We start from the raw sequence: 17,110 nt of genomic DNA on the forward strand, positions 1-17,110 counted from the left end.
TAGGCAATAGACCCTCCATTGTTCAAGATCAACACTGGATGTTTTATCCTAGCTCTCTGTGCAAGCCAGCACAGTACAATATGGAGAGCAAGCTACAGCCCAAGCCACTGGCTCTCCCTCTCCACACAGCTGATGAGTCCAAAGGAACGACAGAGGCCAATACATAAACTCGAGGAAGTGTGTAGATGCTGGAAATCCAAAGCAACACACTCAAGAAGCTGAAGGAACTCAGCAGGTCAGGCAGCATCTATGGAAGTAAATAAACAGTCAACATTTCGGACGAGACCCTTCATCAGGACTGAAAAGGAAGGGGGAAGATACCAGAATAAAAAGATGGATGCGGAAGGAGACTAGCTGGAAGGTGATAGGTGAAGCGGTTTGGCATCAGCAGCATTGCAGGAGATGCCAGTTAGTGTTGAACTCAACGTAGGACTGCCTTAGGCAATCGAGCTTCAGATTTTTCCTCTGGGTTGACTCCCAAAGTCTTCCCCATGAGCAGGTACTGTTCAGCTGCAAGGCAGCGGAGGTTTGAGGTTAGAGTTTTCCTTCTAGAGCTGTTTACCTATGCATTAAAATACTACTCAAAACACGAAATGTGATTCCAGATTTTATTATAAAAAGTGTTGCACATGAAAATTCGTGAATTTGTATAAAAAAAAGTTTAAAAAATTCTTACAAGTGTTAAACATATTTACTTAATAATCTTTATACAGAACCCAAACCCTACATTGCACCTGTATCTTTGTACATAAAACATTCCTAAATGGAACAAAAATAATCAGAAACAAAGTTTCATATAATTACATGCATTCACAGAAAAACATTCGTTTTTCACTATGAATAATCATATGTACATAGCTTAGGCAAAAGACATTAATTAATCTAAGTTCTGCCAATCCAGAGACATGGGAAATTCAACACAATGAAATACCCAATACATTATCTACACTGCTAATTTTTGTAACAATCTGGGCTTTATCTAATTGTATAAAAAACAAATTTCATTGAATCATCATAGCAATGGGATGCAAACTTGTAGCTTTGGACCTGAAAATAGTTTCTTTGTATTTGGAATTTTGTGGTCAGATATATTCTATAAAATATTCTTTTCAATCCAAGATCCAGTTTTATTATTATACAATACATCCATGTGCATGGAATTTGTAAGTGCAGTGTAGATGGAAACTCTTGGAATGTTGGTTTACTGAAAAATAATTTAAGGTGTGGCATGGGTAAAAATGTAATTTACTCTCCCGTTGGGCCTGTTCATAATACTCTCAGCACTTTCTGTCTATTTCTAACCTGCAATTTTCTACAAAATCCAAAATGGAGAAGATAATTAATTTACAAAATAATTACAGACAACACAGCTGGCAATAGATTGAAGGTGGTAAAGAATGCTGTTAAAGCAAGAAAAATATCACTGTGCTAAGTTGTGAGAGCAGCTCAGAAAAGTTAATTCAATACTTCCTTCCTTACCCCCATCCCACAAGATTACTCTTTACCCACTTTCCCCCTGAAAATGTTCTTTACCTTCAAAGGCAATAGCTGATAATGAAATATTTTTGTTATCTTTCTATCAGTTCTCTCACATTTGCTTACTTCTAACTCTAAACAACAAGCTTTAAGCATGTATGCATACTTTTTTTAAAAATCTGAAGCCACTCCATACTGATTAACAACAGGAGAGAAACATTACTGCTAATACCTTCCTACTTTTGAAATTACTAACATTAAGTCTGATAAAACAGAAAGACCTCAAAATATTTCACCACATCCTGAAAACCTTTATGGCAGAGCTTGACAACATCAAGGTGTTAAGACTAAAAAATGACATGCTGTGATTAGGCCAAGATATAGTGAACTAGTTGCTATTACAGAAAGATTGCTTAATCATAGTTCAAATATTGAAACTTAATATCTTCGACAAACTGTAAAAAATGTGTAATTCCAATTTTTGATTTTAATCAAACTAATTGATTAAACAAAGTAAAATAGTAACACTATGCTCCCCTCTAAATACTTTTGAGAGATTGCAACTCACTTCAGCAATGAATCCTTAATCATCTTTTCTTACGCCCTGGTTTCACATATCACTTCAGAGCTAAATGTAGGAATAGACAGTTAGAACTAATAGCTGCTCTTAAATATATATTGAACTTGATTGGTAAAGGGGCGAATGGTTATGGGGAGGTGGTCAGGATTCAGATTTATTTGACCATTTACTTGCGAATGGGGGTTACATAAAAACTGCCATAGTTGTTCGACCATGCAAAACTCAATGAGCCAAATGGCCTGATTCTGCTCCTATATCTTATGATTTATGGTCTTATATTCCCCAGTTGCCTGTTCTGATCAGGCACACTTTTTTTTGTGGCTTTCAAGCACTAATGTTTTCCTAATAGGTTCCTCCATTTCAGCAAGGAAAATGTAATTGCTGACCACACTGTCTTTTCCTTATCCAGGCCTTTGATTAGGACGGAAGAGGAGGAAATATTACCAGAATGGGAACTAATTATAATAGGGTTTAAAATGAAGAAAATCATATTTATTGGTTATTAAAAACAAGTTTAATGTTTGTTTCATTTAACTATTTTTTAATCGTATAACATTATGTGAAAATTGTATTTTGCAGCCATTTCTTTTCAGCTTTGAAAAAAGATCCTGAAATTGGGTATTATTGAATAGCTGTTTTTAAAGAGCCAGCAAGGCATGATGGCTTATTTCAGTGTGTTAAAGCCCAAAATGGATGGACATTTTCCATAGTGATTTTTTAGAGAAATCAACAATAAAATGGGGTTGGGACTGGTGGAAATTAAAGAGCAGCAGAATATTTTGTTGAAACCCAAAAGACTTGAATAGAACTGGGAGATGAGCAACCTGATTTTGTATAGCTGATCTGACTGAGGTTAATACACACTGCATATTGGGGTCATGCTAAACTGGCATTATGTTGCAAATAAAAAAGCTTGGGGTGCCCAAATTAAAAAAAGAGAAGTGTAAGAAATACAAGACTGCTTCTTCAGCATTCAAAAATATCTTTTCATGTACTTGCAATTTCAGGAATAGGATCTATAATCATTAAGATTTACTTCAGAATCCTGGCTTTCAGCAGAAACACTTGGTTATCAGTGACAAGTAATTCAAAAATAAAAACAATCTAGTATTTGCACAAATCTCTCAAAGTTTAAATTTTTGTACTTTACAAAATTATTTCAACTTTTTTTTAAAAAAGCAGATTTATTCAATTATGTGAAGTCCCCCCACCCCCCAAATATTTGGGTTTAGCAAGTTTAACAGAAAAATCTTTATCTATGAAAATATATGCCTAAAATGGATTTGCACATTCAGGCATATCCCAAGACTGCAGTTTCAGAATGTATCGACACTTTCTTTAGATGTCTGCATTAAGAGAGAGTTCTAGGTGATGACTGAGAGGAAGGAAGTGTACAAGTAGATTGCAATACTAGTCTCATTGTCAAAACTGTGAAAACCAACATTGAGTTAACCATTAGGTATTTTTGCAGCAATTAAAGTTATTACCTCTATACGTGTGTGCTGGCGGCAGGGTGGAATTTGTTGTCTTTTCATTTATCACAGTTTGTTGGATGCAATGTTTGTGGTTTTTGTTTCAAAGTTCAATCTTTCACAGAAAGTCTCCAGTTCGGTTAGGCAGTTTTTTGCTGCAGGAGGAACTGGTTCAGTGACTGATGCATTCCATATCTGGAAGGCCTCCAGAGCTCCCTTTGGATTGCTAGGAGCCAGGTCATAAACTGTATAAGCTGCTGATAACTGTACAGGCCATGGGACACCTGAAAAAGTTGTAGATCAGAAATTATGATCACACTGTGCAAGATGGAGTCATCTTAAAAGACAAGGTAATCATTTTGTTCTATTTATACCAATAGAGTACAGTAGATACAGTACTATTTATACAGCGGAGTAGGATACTACAGCAGAGAAACACAGGCCCTTTTGGCCCGTTTTTTCTGTGCCAAACTATTAATCTTCCTAGTACCATCCACCTGCACCCAGACCCCTCCCATCCACATAACTATCCAAATTTCTCTTAGGTGTTGAAATTGAATCCCCATCCACTACTTCTGCTGTCAGCAGTAGCGACTTTTATCACTTTCCTATTATAGCTATGGTATGAAGGTGACAGGTTTATTAAGATATAACCAGCACATGCAAGCTAAATATACATCATTGATGCTGGATGTAATTTCCCCTTCATAACAAGAGTTGGTTCCTGTCCTGTTCCGTCTCAAATTAATTTCATCAAGGAGAAGCCACCCACTGTTCCTCTTTTTCCTGACCAAGTTGAATTAAGGATATAATAGGTCAAATGTGTACTGATGAATTAAAGAGGAACATTTAAAATCAATAATTCCTTCTTACCACAAATCTTGCAATAGAAACCACTTGCTTAGTTCAATTTTAACCATATACTTCACCTTTTCACATTTACTGTCACCCAAAGCAATACACAGAGAATTTTAATTTATTTCGCAAGCTAATCACATTAGTGATCAGAGACAATTGCACAACTTGCTGCAAATTCATTTTATGAACCCAACCTTTACTGAGGAAAAGAGACATTTCATTGACCAAGGAGAGGGGAAGATTCACAAAAAAGTGTCAAACACGGACACTGAAATGTGGTTTTTTAAATGACGCCACCGACTTTGCATAAATTAATTTAGAGGATGGCACCAAAATATATTTGACAGAACTGGCAAAATCTTTGCCTTAGAACTAGGAATTGCATAGGTTCTGGAGCAACTCCAATACTCAGATAAACTTGGCTGCCTCTCTACTCCTGGAGTAGCTACAGCTGAATGATCTAACTCACTGCTCATTCATTCAGTGGTACGAATGGTAGCAATCCTGCCATTACTGATCCACTCATCCTTCACATCAAACTCTTGACGGTATCCTGCAGTCTTACTGCAGAGAACAAGTGGCAGCTACAAAGGGAGATGCTGAACAACCAGAAGACCCAACCACCAACCAAAATCACCACACCTTTTCCCACACTGCACCAAAATATGTGCATTCTGGATCAGCCTCAACAGCCACCCGATGACCCAGTAGAGAACCCTAGGAGAATATCTTACTCAACTTGAGTGATTGTACTTCTACCACACAGAACATAACAGCACAGTACAGGCACTTTGGCCACGATGTTGAGCCAACCTTTTAACCTTCCCTCCCATCAAATCCTCCTACATAGCCCTCTATTTTTCTATCATGTATGTGGCTAAGAGTTTCTAAAATCTCCCTAATGTATCTGCCTCTACTACTGCCCCGGCAGCACATTCCACACACCCACCTCTCTGCATAAAAAAAATCTATCTCTTGACATCCCCCCTTATTCTTTCCTCCAATTGTCTTAAAATTATGCACTCTCATGTCAGTCATTTCCGCCATGGGAAAAAGTCTCCGACTATCCAATTAATCTATGCCTTTTTTGGTAAATCTTGCAGATCTTCGTTCTCATCAGCTTCTGCAGATGACCATGTAATTGGTTCTCAGGTGTACTGATGATGTAACGTTTAAATATACTGTAAACCCCTCCCCCATTCTCACCACCTGCAATTGGTATGGAGATGTCTATCAGTCAAATCATAGTCCAATAATCACCCTCTATATCACAAGACAGCCACTAGTAGCTGTCATAAGATTCCACTCTCCAGCATCTCAAAAAACTCGAGTCACTATTGCAACACACACAAAATACTGGAGAAATTCAGCAAGCCAGGCAGCATCTAAACAGGGAATAAACAGGCGAAGTTTTAGGCTGAGAACCTTCTTCAGGACAGAAAAGGAAGGGGAAAGAAGCCAGAATAAACAGGCAGGGGGAGGGCGAATGAAACAAGAAGCTGGGAGGTGATAGGTTGAAAAGGCAAAGGACTGGTGAAGAAGGAATTCTGTTAGGAGAGGAGACCGGACCATGGGAGAAAGGGACAAAGGAAAAGTGTTAGGCAGGTGAGGTGAAGAGGTAAGACGTCAGAGTAGGGAATAGAAGGGGGAAGGGAGAAACATTACCTGAAAGAGAAATTGGTGCTCATGTTGTCAGGTTGGAGGCTACCTAGTTGGAATATGAGGATTTGCTCCTCCACCCTGAGAGTGGCCTCATCACAGAAGAGGCCATAGACCGACATGTTGGAAAAGGAATGGGGATAGGAATTAAAATGGTTAGCTACTGGGAAATTCTGCTTCTGGAGGATGGAGTGGAGATGCTCAAGACCTGCTGAGTTCCTCCAGCACTTTACGTGCATTGCTCAGATATCCAGCATCTGCAGAATCTCTTGTATTTTTGAGTCACCATGGCATTGTCCATAGGAGCATTAAGGTGATTAAAATCTTCACCGGGAGATTTTAAAACCTTGCCCAGGGGAGAGTTTGAACAGCATCTCAGGAACATCTGGTGAAGGTTAGATATTTACCTCAACAATAAGAGAATAAAAGCAAATATCGATTGGAAATTCATCCTATTAACTTGTTTCATCAATTTTATCCTATGTTGGACTCAGCCTCTGAAAAAGCAGATGTTTTTGATGGTTTTTCAGATCATAGCATGATTTTATGGATACTTATCTCTTAGGGATAAAATATCTTGCTTTACCAGAATATACCTTATCAGAGTACAGCATATTGTGGAGGAGATGCTGCCAATCTGAACTGACTGAGGAGGAAATAGAGGATCCAATTGCACAAGGAGGTATTTAGTCATAGCCATAGTCATACTTTATTGATCCCGGGGGAAATTGGTTAATAGGCCAAGGCCTTGAAGCTTATTGATCAGTTTTGAGGGGATGATAGTATTGAATGCCAAGCAGTTGATAAATAGCATCCTGATGTACACGTTTTTATGTATCATTGCTGTCCAAATGTATCAAAGTTGAGTGAAGAGCCAATAAAATAGCATCTGCTCTGGACCTGTTGCGCTGGTAGGCAAATTGGAGCAGATCCAAGTTGCTTCTCAGGTAGGAGTTGATGTTTCATCACCAACCTCTCAAAACACTTATTCACAATGGATGCAAGTACTATTGGATGATGGGCGTTGAGGCAGATTACATTCTTCCTAGGTACTGGGATAATTTCTTCTGTATTTGCAGTTTGTTGTCGTCTTTTGCATATTGGTTGCTAGTCCATCCTATAGGTTGTAGTGTTACATTCGTTCTTGGATTTACTGAGTACGCCCGTAAGAAAATGAACGTCAGGGTTGTATATGATTTTATATATATATATATATAGAATTGACTTTATTTCTTACATCCTTCACATACAGGAGTACAAATCTTAATGTTACGTCTCCATCTAAATGTGCCATGTGCAATCATAGCAATTTATAATAAATAGAACAGTCAATGTAATATAGAGTATGCTCAAATCAGTGCGAGTTCATCAGTCTGATGGCCTGGTGGAAGAAGCTATCCCAGAGCCTGTTGGTCCTGGCTTTTATGCTGCAGTAACGTTTCCCGGGTGGTAGCTGCTGGAACAGTTTGTGATTGGTGTGACTCGGGTCCCCAGTGATCCTACAGGCCCTTTGTACGCACCTGTCCTTGTAAATGTAATGAATCATGGGAAGTTCACAATTACAGATGTGCTGGGCTGTCCGCACCACTCTCTGCAGAGTCCTGCGATTAAGGGAAGTACAGTTCCCATACCAGGCAGTGATGCAGCCAGTCAGGACGCTCTCAATTGTGCCCCTGTAGAAAGTTCTTAGGATCTCGAGGCCCAAATCAAACTTCCTCACCCATCTGAGGTGAAAGAGGCGCAATTGTGCTTTTTCCACCACACAGCTGGTGTGTATAGACCACGTGAGCTTCTCAGTGATGTGGATACCGAGGAGGCTGTTTACCCTCTCAGCCCCCGATCCATAGCCTGTCTCCATTCCTCCTGTAATCCACAACCAGCTCCTTTGTTTTTGCAACATTGAGGGAGAGGTTTGATACTATGGATAATAAATTTACTTTGAACTTTATAGGGAGATTTAAAACTTCTCCCTAAGTACAGAGAAAGCAGGGTAGAAATTGGTCAAAGATACCTTTCTGATTTTCAGTTATTTTAAATAGAATCACCGAGAAAGGAGATAATAAGGTTCTGTGGAATTATTTAAAAAAACATTTACAGGATAAGTGATAGCAACACTTCCTGTTTGACTGAGGAAAGAGCAAGGACTCCAAAAGATGCTAAGGCTTTCAGTCCTGTAAAAGAGAGCGCTTATCCATTATAGAATCTTCTGTATTGATTACAAATACTTCTGTTCTCCATTCTAATGTGTGAAACGAACTGAGCGACAAACTGAACAAATAATCACAATGAAGACTAATTTAGGTCAAAAAAGTCTCAGGGCTTTTAACTAACGCCCAGGTCATAAAGCTGCTAGTAATGTAACAAAAAGATGATAAAGATCATGAATGGAGATAGTTAATTAAGTATTGTCCCACTCTGCCCTGGTTGTTGGTATACGGCTGGGAGATTCTGCTGAAGACACTGAGGTCCACAGAGGCTCGGCAATGAACTGGATAGTCAACAAATCAATGGACTCTTATTTCCATTTATGACACTGCCTCATTCAAGTGAATTTCACCTCCATTGCTAGGAAGGAATCAATGTCATTAAGATAATGAAAACAAGACTCTATATGCATTTTTGCTGCATCTAGCTTGCAATGTTTCATGGATTTAAAACCCATGACGGTAATATTTTCATTATGATTCTTTATGGGATACAACTAGTGTGCTATTTTTTGTTCTCCCCTGATCCTGGGGAGTTCTTTAGATGTGTACTTTTTATTCTCAAAATGGTCCACCTGGAACATTTTACTTTTAGGCCATAAGACACAAGAGCAGAGTTAGGCCCATCAAGTTTGCTCCACCATTCTATCGTGGTTGAGTTGTTATCCCTCTCAACTCCATTTTTCTTGTAGCCTTTGACCTCCTTATTAATCAATAACCATCAAATTCTGCTTCAAATATATCCAATAACTTGCCCTCTACAGCCACCTATGGCAATAAATTCCAGATTCACCAATCTCTGGCTAATGAAATTCCTTCTTATCTGTTCTAAAGGAACCTTGTTCCATTTTGAGGCTGTGCTACCTGGTCCTAGAATCTCCCACTACTGGAAACATCCTCTACATGTCCGTTCTATCTAAGCCTTTCAATATTTAATAGGTTTCAATGAGATCTCATACGATTGTGGCTGGTCTCTACATTTCTGTCAAGAGACATGGAAGATAGCCTTATCAAATTACAGGGGAATCAAATTTTGATTTATTTCCCCTGCCTACATTTTAAAAAGGCTGAATTTTATTTCCATAGTTTCTCTCTTTTCAATGTATCTGCTCTAATGTGCAACCACATCTTTTGATCTCCCCTCCACCAAAGGTAAATTTTTTTGTTTCCCTTTTATAAAGCAATGCCCAATACTGCCTCCTGATTTCTAACATTTGTAATTTTACCCCATGAGCTGGTTTTGTGTTCTATCAAGACATAAACAGGTTTTCTCTACCTCAGTTCCTCCAGATTTATCCCACATACATGGAACCTATTCAATCCAATATTCAATTCCTTTGTTCACAAAATTCCTTTCATTGACTTGAAAAGTCAAGCCTAGCTTATCATACAATTTTTAAATATTGCCAAAGGCCCCACTAGATATTAACTTGTCTTTTTTCTTTATCCCTGATACTGACGGGGCTATAGGGTATCCCACTATTTTCTTTTTTATTTTATACTTTCTCTCAGACTGGGATTGCTTTTCCTAAGGAATAGAACAATTTCCAGTTTGAGCTATATATTACACACTCGCTCTCTGAAAATTGTTATAAGGAATGAATCGAATGACTGCCGAAGTTAATTTTAATTTAAGCAGTTATGTTGCCCAAGCTACTTCAGACAGGCCTCGGCTAATTACTCCATAAGAGTTACATTTTGAGGAATCTTCCATTACAAAGTAACTTGTTGATCTGAGCATATACAATTAGAATCTTACATCATAGCTGACTGGATGATTACATATAATTTGAATCTACAGCTAAAAAAAATGACAAGGATCTTTTTGTTGAATAAAGTGTGAAATGATATCTGTTAAACAATATTGCAAATATTATCACCAAATTACACGTGGAACCATTTGGAAAACAGAAAAAATGAGAAGATGCAGTTAAGCTACTTCGCTTAGCTTTTTGAATAAAACTTTGTTTTTGAACAGTGAAGTGGTTGCCAGTTTCTTTTGTTGATAATTATAGTTTGAAGGTAAACTACAAGGAATCTTTTAGTTACCTAATCTGGCATTTAAAAAAAACTTGAACATTTAAGCAGCATTTATTTTAGAAGCCAGAGTGATATAGTCAGGACAACATACCTTCTTGAAAAGAGTGTTGGAGGAACCCGTTGATTATTGTTGAAATGTTTTGTACAGCCACCAGAAAATTTTTCTTCAGTCCTTGCTGACCCAAGCAACCTGGCAATTAAATGAAGCTGAATTATACTTTATAGTCACCAAACAATTGATACTAGCATTATATTTTGCAAAAGACCCATAATATTTGGCCGAAAAAAAGAAACAAAACCATAAACTACTGGAAACCCTCAGCAGGTTAGGCAGCATCTGTGGGAAGACAGGTGGAGTTAATATTTCAGAACCAATGATGGCCCGTCCTGAAACATGAATATTGGTTTACATTCCACAAAAGTTGTGGAACTTGCTGAACACTTCCAGCATTTACTGTTTTTGTATTATTTTAAAGTGGAAATAAGAATTTCCATTTCATATTATCACTCCCTCCACCACTGAAAATGGTTCCCAATTCTCATTTAACAAAATCAGATGTGCATCTACAGCTCACATTTCAACTCAAAGGGAATGTGTAGCAATCTGTCCAAAGCACAGAATCAAATGGCATAGAGGAGTGACTACGTAGTGAGGATTAGTCACTACTCTATGCCATTTGATTCTGCGCTTTGGGACTAGTGATGAAGGCAAACAAAACACAGCCAAATTCCAACATGGTATCATCAGTCACTGTAATAACCTGTCAGAGTCATCCTCAAGTTAGCTCTAAATATACAGCAACTACCTTCCAGCCTAATGATTTTAGTGTAACCCTGTAATACACAGAAATACAATCACAAATCATTGCAATAAAAATAATTGTTCTCCACCATACAAATGGAAATTAAAATTGTTTTTTCCCTTAGTGTAACTGTAGCTGGATTATGTAGAAGATAATTCTCATGTACTAACTCTTGTTCAAGTAACTATGTAGAGTTAAATTTGATCTCAAGGCAAAAGCTAAATAGTGTGGAATGATAGTGAAATCTTTAAAATGGAAGAAGCTGTGAATGCTCAGTAGGTCGGGTAATGAGAAAAACATTTCAAGGTTAATATTTTCGTCAGTAATGGAAGGTACAAGAAGCTTATGAGCAAGTACAAGAATGGAAAAGGAGGAAGGGAGAGACAAAGAGAAGGTCTGCAGTGGGGTGGAGGTCAGGGTGATTAAATGAAAAAACAGGCAATTGATATAGGGTTACGACAATTGATACTTAGGAAGGAAGACTGAACAACCTAGGGCTTTTTCTTTGGAGCAAGAGAGATGAGAGGGGACTTTACAGAAGTATATAAGATTCCATCAAGGATCCCCATCTTCTAGGCCATGTTCTCTTCTTGCTACAGCCATTGGGAAGGAGGGAAAGGAGACTTACTCTGACACCACCAGGTTCAGGGATAGTTATTACACATCGACCATCAGGCTCATGAACTCACCTCAACACTGAACTGATTCCACAACCTACAGATTCATTTGCAAGGACTCTACAACTCATGTCCTCAGTATTGTTTATTATTTTTACTGGCACAATTTGTCACCTTTTGCACATTGGTTGTTTGATTTCTTGCTTATGTATAGATTGTTCATAAATTCTATTGTATCTTTTTTATTTCCTGCAAGAAAATGAATCTCAGGGTTGCATATGATGACATGTATGTACTTCGACAATAAATTTACTTTGACTTTGAGTACAAGAGGCAGAGACAGAGTGGTCATCCAGCACCTTGGGAACAGCCAATACCAGAGGACATTTGTTTTAAGATAAGTGGAGGAAAGTTGAGGGGAGATGTTTGAGGTAGGAGTTTTGTTTTAAACAGAGAATGCTGGGTGGGACATACTGCCAGGGATGGCGATAGAGGCTGACATATTAGAGACATTTAAGAAACATCTTAGACAGGCACATGAATGCAAGAAAAATGGAGGTTTATGGGTTGTGTAGTAGGGAAAGGTTAGATTGATTGTGGAGTAGGGTTTATATTGGTTGGTACAACATTGTGGACTGAAGGGCCTGTACTGTTCTTTGTTCTAATAAAGACATTAACACCAAACGCACAGAGGGTGCAACTGTCAACTCAGGACTACGAATAACAGCTGTTGTCTGAGAAACTGGGAACAGTGGTTATAATCTGGATGTTATAACTCTACGATAAGGTTAGAGTAGGAGTCCCAAACTTCTTTATGCCAATGGGCCTTACCATTAACCAAGGGATCCATGGACCCCAGATTGGAAACCCCTGGGTTAGAGGTTGAAGCTTTATAATTTCACTAGATGAGCCTTTAGCTCTGATAATCAGCTTTCGAGCAATATAAAGGAAGGGTAAAGGTTTTTGGCTCATTCACCAGGGATAGCTCCTCAGCTTCTCCTCAAACTTGTGCCATGGAATCAGGTAGGTTACGTTTGCTTTCATTAATTCCCCCATGGAAAATAGAACATTTTTTCTAAAGTCAGAGGCAGGATACAGTAATGCTGACACGGCCGATAGCCACATTCCTCCCCGAAGGTAATGCGCCTCCCCGAGACGGTGCAGTCCTTTTCATGATGGCACTCCTACAGGGCTGTTGGGAAGGGGATTCCAGGATTTCGATCCAGCAATAACGACATACTTCTAAGACAGGTCCGTGCACGAGTTAGGGGCATTCTGATTACCTGCTTCCTTTGGTTCTGTGGGTTTGCAGAGGGGCTGGTGAATTGGGTTTGTTTTGAAGAAGGTTTACAATGTAGTCATACTGCAAGGGTAGAGGAGCAGAGTGAGTGGTAAGGGAGGGATCGCTCAAGCGGGCTGCTTTGTTATGGATCATATTAAACAATGTTGAAACTGTACCCATCCAGGCAACAGTGAGTTTTTTTTATCACACTCTTAACTTTATGGATGGGCGAGGCTTTGGGAAGTTAGTGAGTGAGCTACTCATTGCATGGCTGTCTGGTTTCTGATTTGTTCTTGGAGCAAGTGTTGATTTGCCAAGATGAGTTCAGTTCTGGGTCCATTGAAACTTCTCTCTCACATCCACAGGGACGTTGATGTGATTGACTGTGTGATGATGACAATATGCAGCACACCCTGCACAAATGCAACAGCTTAGATTTTTGTACTCCAGCCTTTGTGTGGGACCCACAACCTCTGGACTCAGGAGTACTACCAAATGAGTTACAGTTGATATAATGGAGCAAGTCAAATAGTAACTCAGTTGATATTTCAATTTTCATTTTAGACATACAAGTTCTAATTGTCAAATTTACAACAATATAACATAAATCTGTTTACTAGCTTTAAAAATAGTACATGTGGGTCCCAATGTACTGTCAATCACTGGTTTCCTCCATCACTTCAAATAAATTTCCCCTACATCTAACCGCAGGAATGTTTGACTTGACATTAATGCCTCTATCTTCTGCAAAGTCCAGTTACACCACTGTGCAAAAAGATGCTTAATTTAAGTTGATTTGCATTTTTCTGCAAAATGGCCCTTGAAAAAGACTAAAATCTCAATACTTGTTGCAGGTGACATTCTCTCATAGTTGATGTCATTCAAAGATCTCCTGTCTGAAGGTTTGCCTTCATTTAAACGCATTATCACTTTGACCATTAACACATGGAAAAGCAAAAGCCACATGTGGCAAAATTTACGATAGGATTTAATTGAAATATTTCATTGGAATAAGGCTGGGAACCCCCGAACCAGGCCAATAGCTACCAGCATCAAATTAATTACCAATGAGTCTCATGATGCCAGCAACAGTGACATCCTGAACGTGCAGAACATTTTGATATCCTTTTCTGCGTTTCATCCATTTATCCATCACTGGCCACGCTTCCTTCCTAAGGAACATAAAACCAAAGCGGAGAAGTCATCCACCATTGAAAATGTTATAAACTTTAATAAACGCATTTTATAAACACATGCTATAAACTTCGAGCAAAAAGATGAACAACTTTGCAGGAAAATAATATCAAAATAAATTTTTATAAAAACATTTTATAAACACATGCTATAAACTTCGAGCCAAAAGATGAACAACTTTGCAGGAAAATAATAATCAAAATAAAGCACATTACTTTTTGCATGTTTGACATTTAGCTTCAAAGAACGGGAAGAAATTGTATCCTGCAAAGGAAAATTTTACAGCTCTCTGTCTATCATCTGCTGTTAATTTCCTCGAGGCTGTTTTAAAGCCTCAATGCTAGCTGTACTGAAAGGCTATTTAAATGATAAGCATCAACAATGATTAAATTCTACTAAGGCAGACCCAAGAACAATGAATTTAACAGCAAGGCACTCTTCAAGTGTATGGCTCTCAAGTTGTAATTGCAAAATTGAAAAGGATACTAAAATACCAAAATCCTTATTAAAATTGGTCCACGCTGAGTGTACCACTACAGCCCTTCAGGGTCTTGGTATTCACTCAAATGCATACACAATATTAGTCTTTGAGAAGTAATAAGTGAGCAATCACCCTGTTCAAGCCTGGGGTTTAAACAGCAGCTCCTTAACAGAGGTTCATGTGGTTACCAGAAATTAAACAACAGAAAGCAATGTTTCACTTAGCCATGACTTTTTCATTAGTGTATAGAAGCTGAATATAAATGTTAGATTTACTGAAGCAGTCCTTCTACAATTTGAAAAATGACATTTTTCTAACTTTCCATGCAATTTAGTCCAAGTCCATCTAACAGTACCTTATGAAGCAATCATGTGTCCATGCCCAGTGTTGTTGGGAGCATAGTAGATCAATGGCATATATCAGCTCCCACATATTGCCATTGAAATCCATTCCATATTCACTACTCGCTTGGAATCGTACTTTAGGACTCTGCTGCATTGCTACAAGGAAACTTGATATCAAACTACTTATATCCAGAGGCAGATTCTAGAAATGAAACATGGAAGCAGTAAATAAAGCTTTTTCATAAAAGAAAATAATGCATCTTCATTAATGGTATTGATGGGATGGTCGCTGAGACTAGATCAACGTTCTTTCATTGTTGTAACATAGAAATGAAGACCCAGAAATAACAAATTATTAATAGTGAGAAAACAGTATGAGTGTAACTGGAAAATCACGTAGAAATAGTAAAGACTATGTTAAAATAAAAGCCAGCCAGTAGTGTACTGGCATCTGCACTGGACTTCGAGGTGAGTGGTCCTGGGTTGGAATCCGGCTGGGTCCTTGCATGCTTTCCATCCATGCTGGGTTGAGTGTTGAGCTAGCAACGTGGCCTCGTAAAGAAGAACAGACTAATGCTATGGAAACGGCAAAGGTTGCTGCCCGATGCGCCACAGGGCGTGAAGAGGAACAACAAGTATGTAAAAAGAAAGGCAAGCTAAAGTAAATATTGATATCATGAAGGATGAGACTTGGACAATTGAAAAATGGTAGAGATTCCAAGTAATCATTTTCAATTTGTCTTCATGGTAAAAGACACTAATCATATTATTAGATAATCAAAGGGTTTTTGGGAGGGAAGAACTTCAAATGATTTCTTACACTAGGAGAGAGCTGGAAGAAGCTAGATTTGTTCACTTTGGAACTGAGAATTGAAAGTTATGAATTCTTTGCAAGGATTAAACAAAACCACTCTATAAAATAAACAGTAATTGCTTTTTCATTGCAACCCTGCAACCTCAGTCCAGAAACATTCCAGGTATTCAACCAATAATCTATTCCTTTATATTCTTAGTCGGGCATCAAAGGTTATGGAAAGAAGGCAAGAGAATGGTGTTTAGAGGGATAATAAATCAGCCATAATGGAATGGTGGGAGACTTGCTGGACCAAACTGCCTAATTCTGCTCCTCAATCTTATAGCCTTTCTAAATATACAGTACCTACCACATTCTCAACCATGCCCAACGTAGTCATGGATGTTGCCCTTTTCCCATCATATTCTGCTATTAATATGTCCCTAACGTTGTTTCTTTGTCTAGATTTATTATGCTTAACCTCCATTATGCCAATCCTTCAACTCTACTGAGATAGAAATTCACCCACAGGTAGAGACCTCTCATTTCTCTCAAGTTAAAAAAAAAAAATCAAAAATTGGGAAGTCTGAACTTTTTTTTTGCATCTTTTAAGACCATACCTGCAATCAACCTGGAACATTTATATTTTTAATTTTACTTTCAAATTCATAGCAAAAAAAAACATACTTCTTTAAATATGGTTGCATCGTATTATGTGCTGAAGTAAACTCCTGTGACTTACTAATAGTGAGTAGTAAGTGCTTACATTCACGTTCCTTACATTAAAAACCATAAAAGCTATACACTTACTAATTTAAGAGCTAAATTAAATGACATTTTTTTGACCTTGTAATGGTAGAGGGAGTTGTGATTATAAATGTAATGAAGAGGTATTACCTTCTCCCAGTTAAGGTATACACTCAAACAATCCAGAATGTCTCCTTTGGCACGTTGCTTGGCAACAGCTTGCATAGCTTTATTAACAGGTCCTTGCATAGAAATCATGTTTTGCCAGACACTCAGGATAAGCAACAGCAGTTTGCTTGAGTCTGGAAAATCTGAAAAACAAGGATTTACCAAATTGGAGCATGGTGAAAGATGTAGGACAGTACACATCAATCAACAGTACACTTCAGTTTCATGTAAAAAGCCAGTATATAAAAAAATACATTTTATAGATAGAACACAATAGAAAGAAACTACAAACCACCAAAATTCAATATTATGAGACACTCGAAAGCAGAATTTTAGGCACTGATTTCACAACTTAGAGAAAAAGGGCCAGATGATGAATTCAATGTGCTTGC

The 17,110-nt window shown here is 38.1% G+C and overlaps 1 protein-coding gene across 1 annotated transcript in view; it reads right to left on the bottom strand.

Annotated features, from left to right (window-relative positions):
* Window positions 1-583: 583 nt before the first annotated feature.
* The window catches only part of ice1 (KIAA0947-like (H. sapiens)), a 50,010-nt gene continuing 33,483 nt past the window's right edge, over window positions 584-17,110 (bottom strand). The window contains exons 15-19 of the mRNA XM_063069595.1: window positions 16,701-16,861; window positions 15,022-15,212; window positions 14,057-14,163; window positions 10,381-10,479; window positions 584-3,812 (exon numbers count right to left, since the gene is read on the bottom strand). Coding sequence (XP_062925665.1) covers window positions 3,595-3,812; window positions 10,381-10,479; window positions 14,057-14,163; window positions 15,022-15,212; window positions 16,701-16,861 — 776 coding nt within the window. The 3' untranslated portion in view covers window positions 584-3,594. The remainder of the gene's footprint in view (window positions 3,813-10,380; window positions 10,480-14,056; window positions 14,164-15,021; window positions 15,213-16,700; window positions 16,862-17,110) is intronic.

The sequence above is a fragment of the Mobula hypostoma genome, chromosome 17 (genome assembly GCF_963921235.1).
Source record: "Mobula hypostoma chromosome 17, sMobHyp1.1, whole genome shotgun sequence".
Lineage (NCBI taxonomy): Eukaryota > Metazoa > Chordata > Chondrichthyes > Myliobatiformes > Myliobatidae > Mobula > Mobula hypostoma.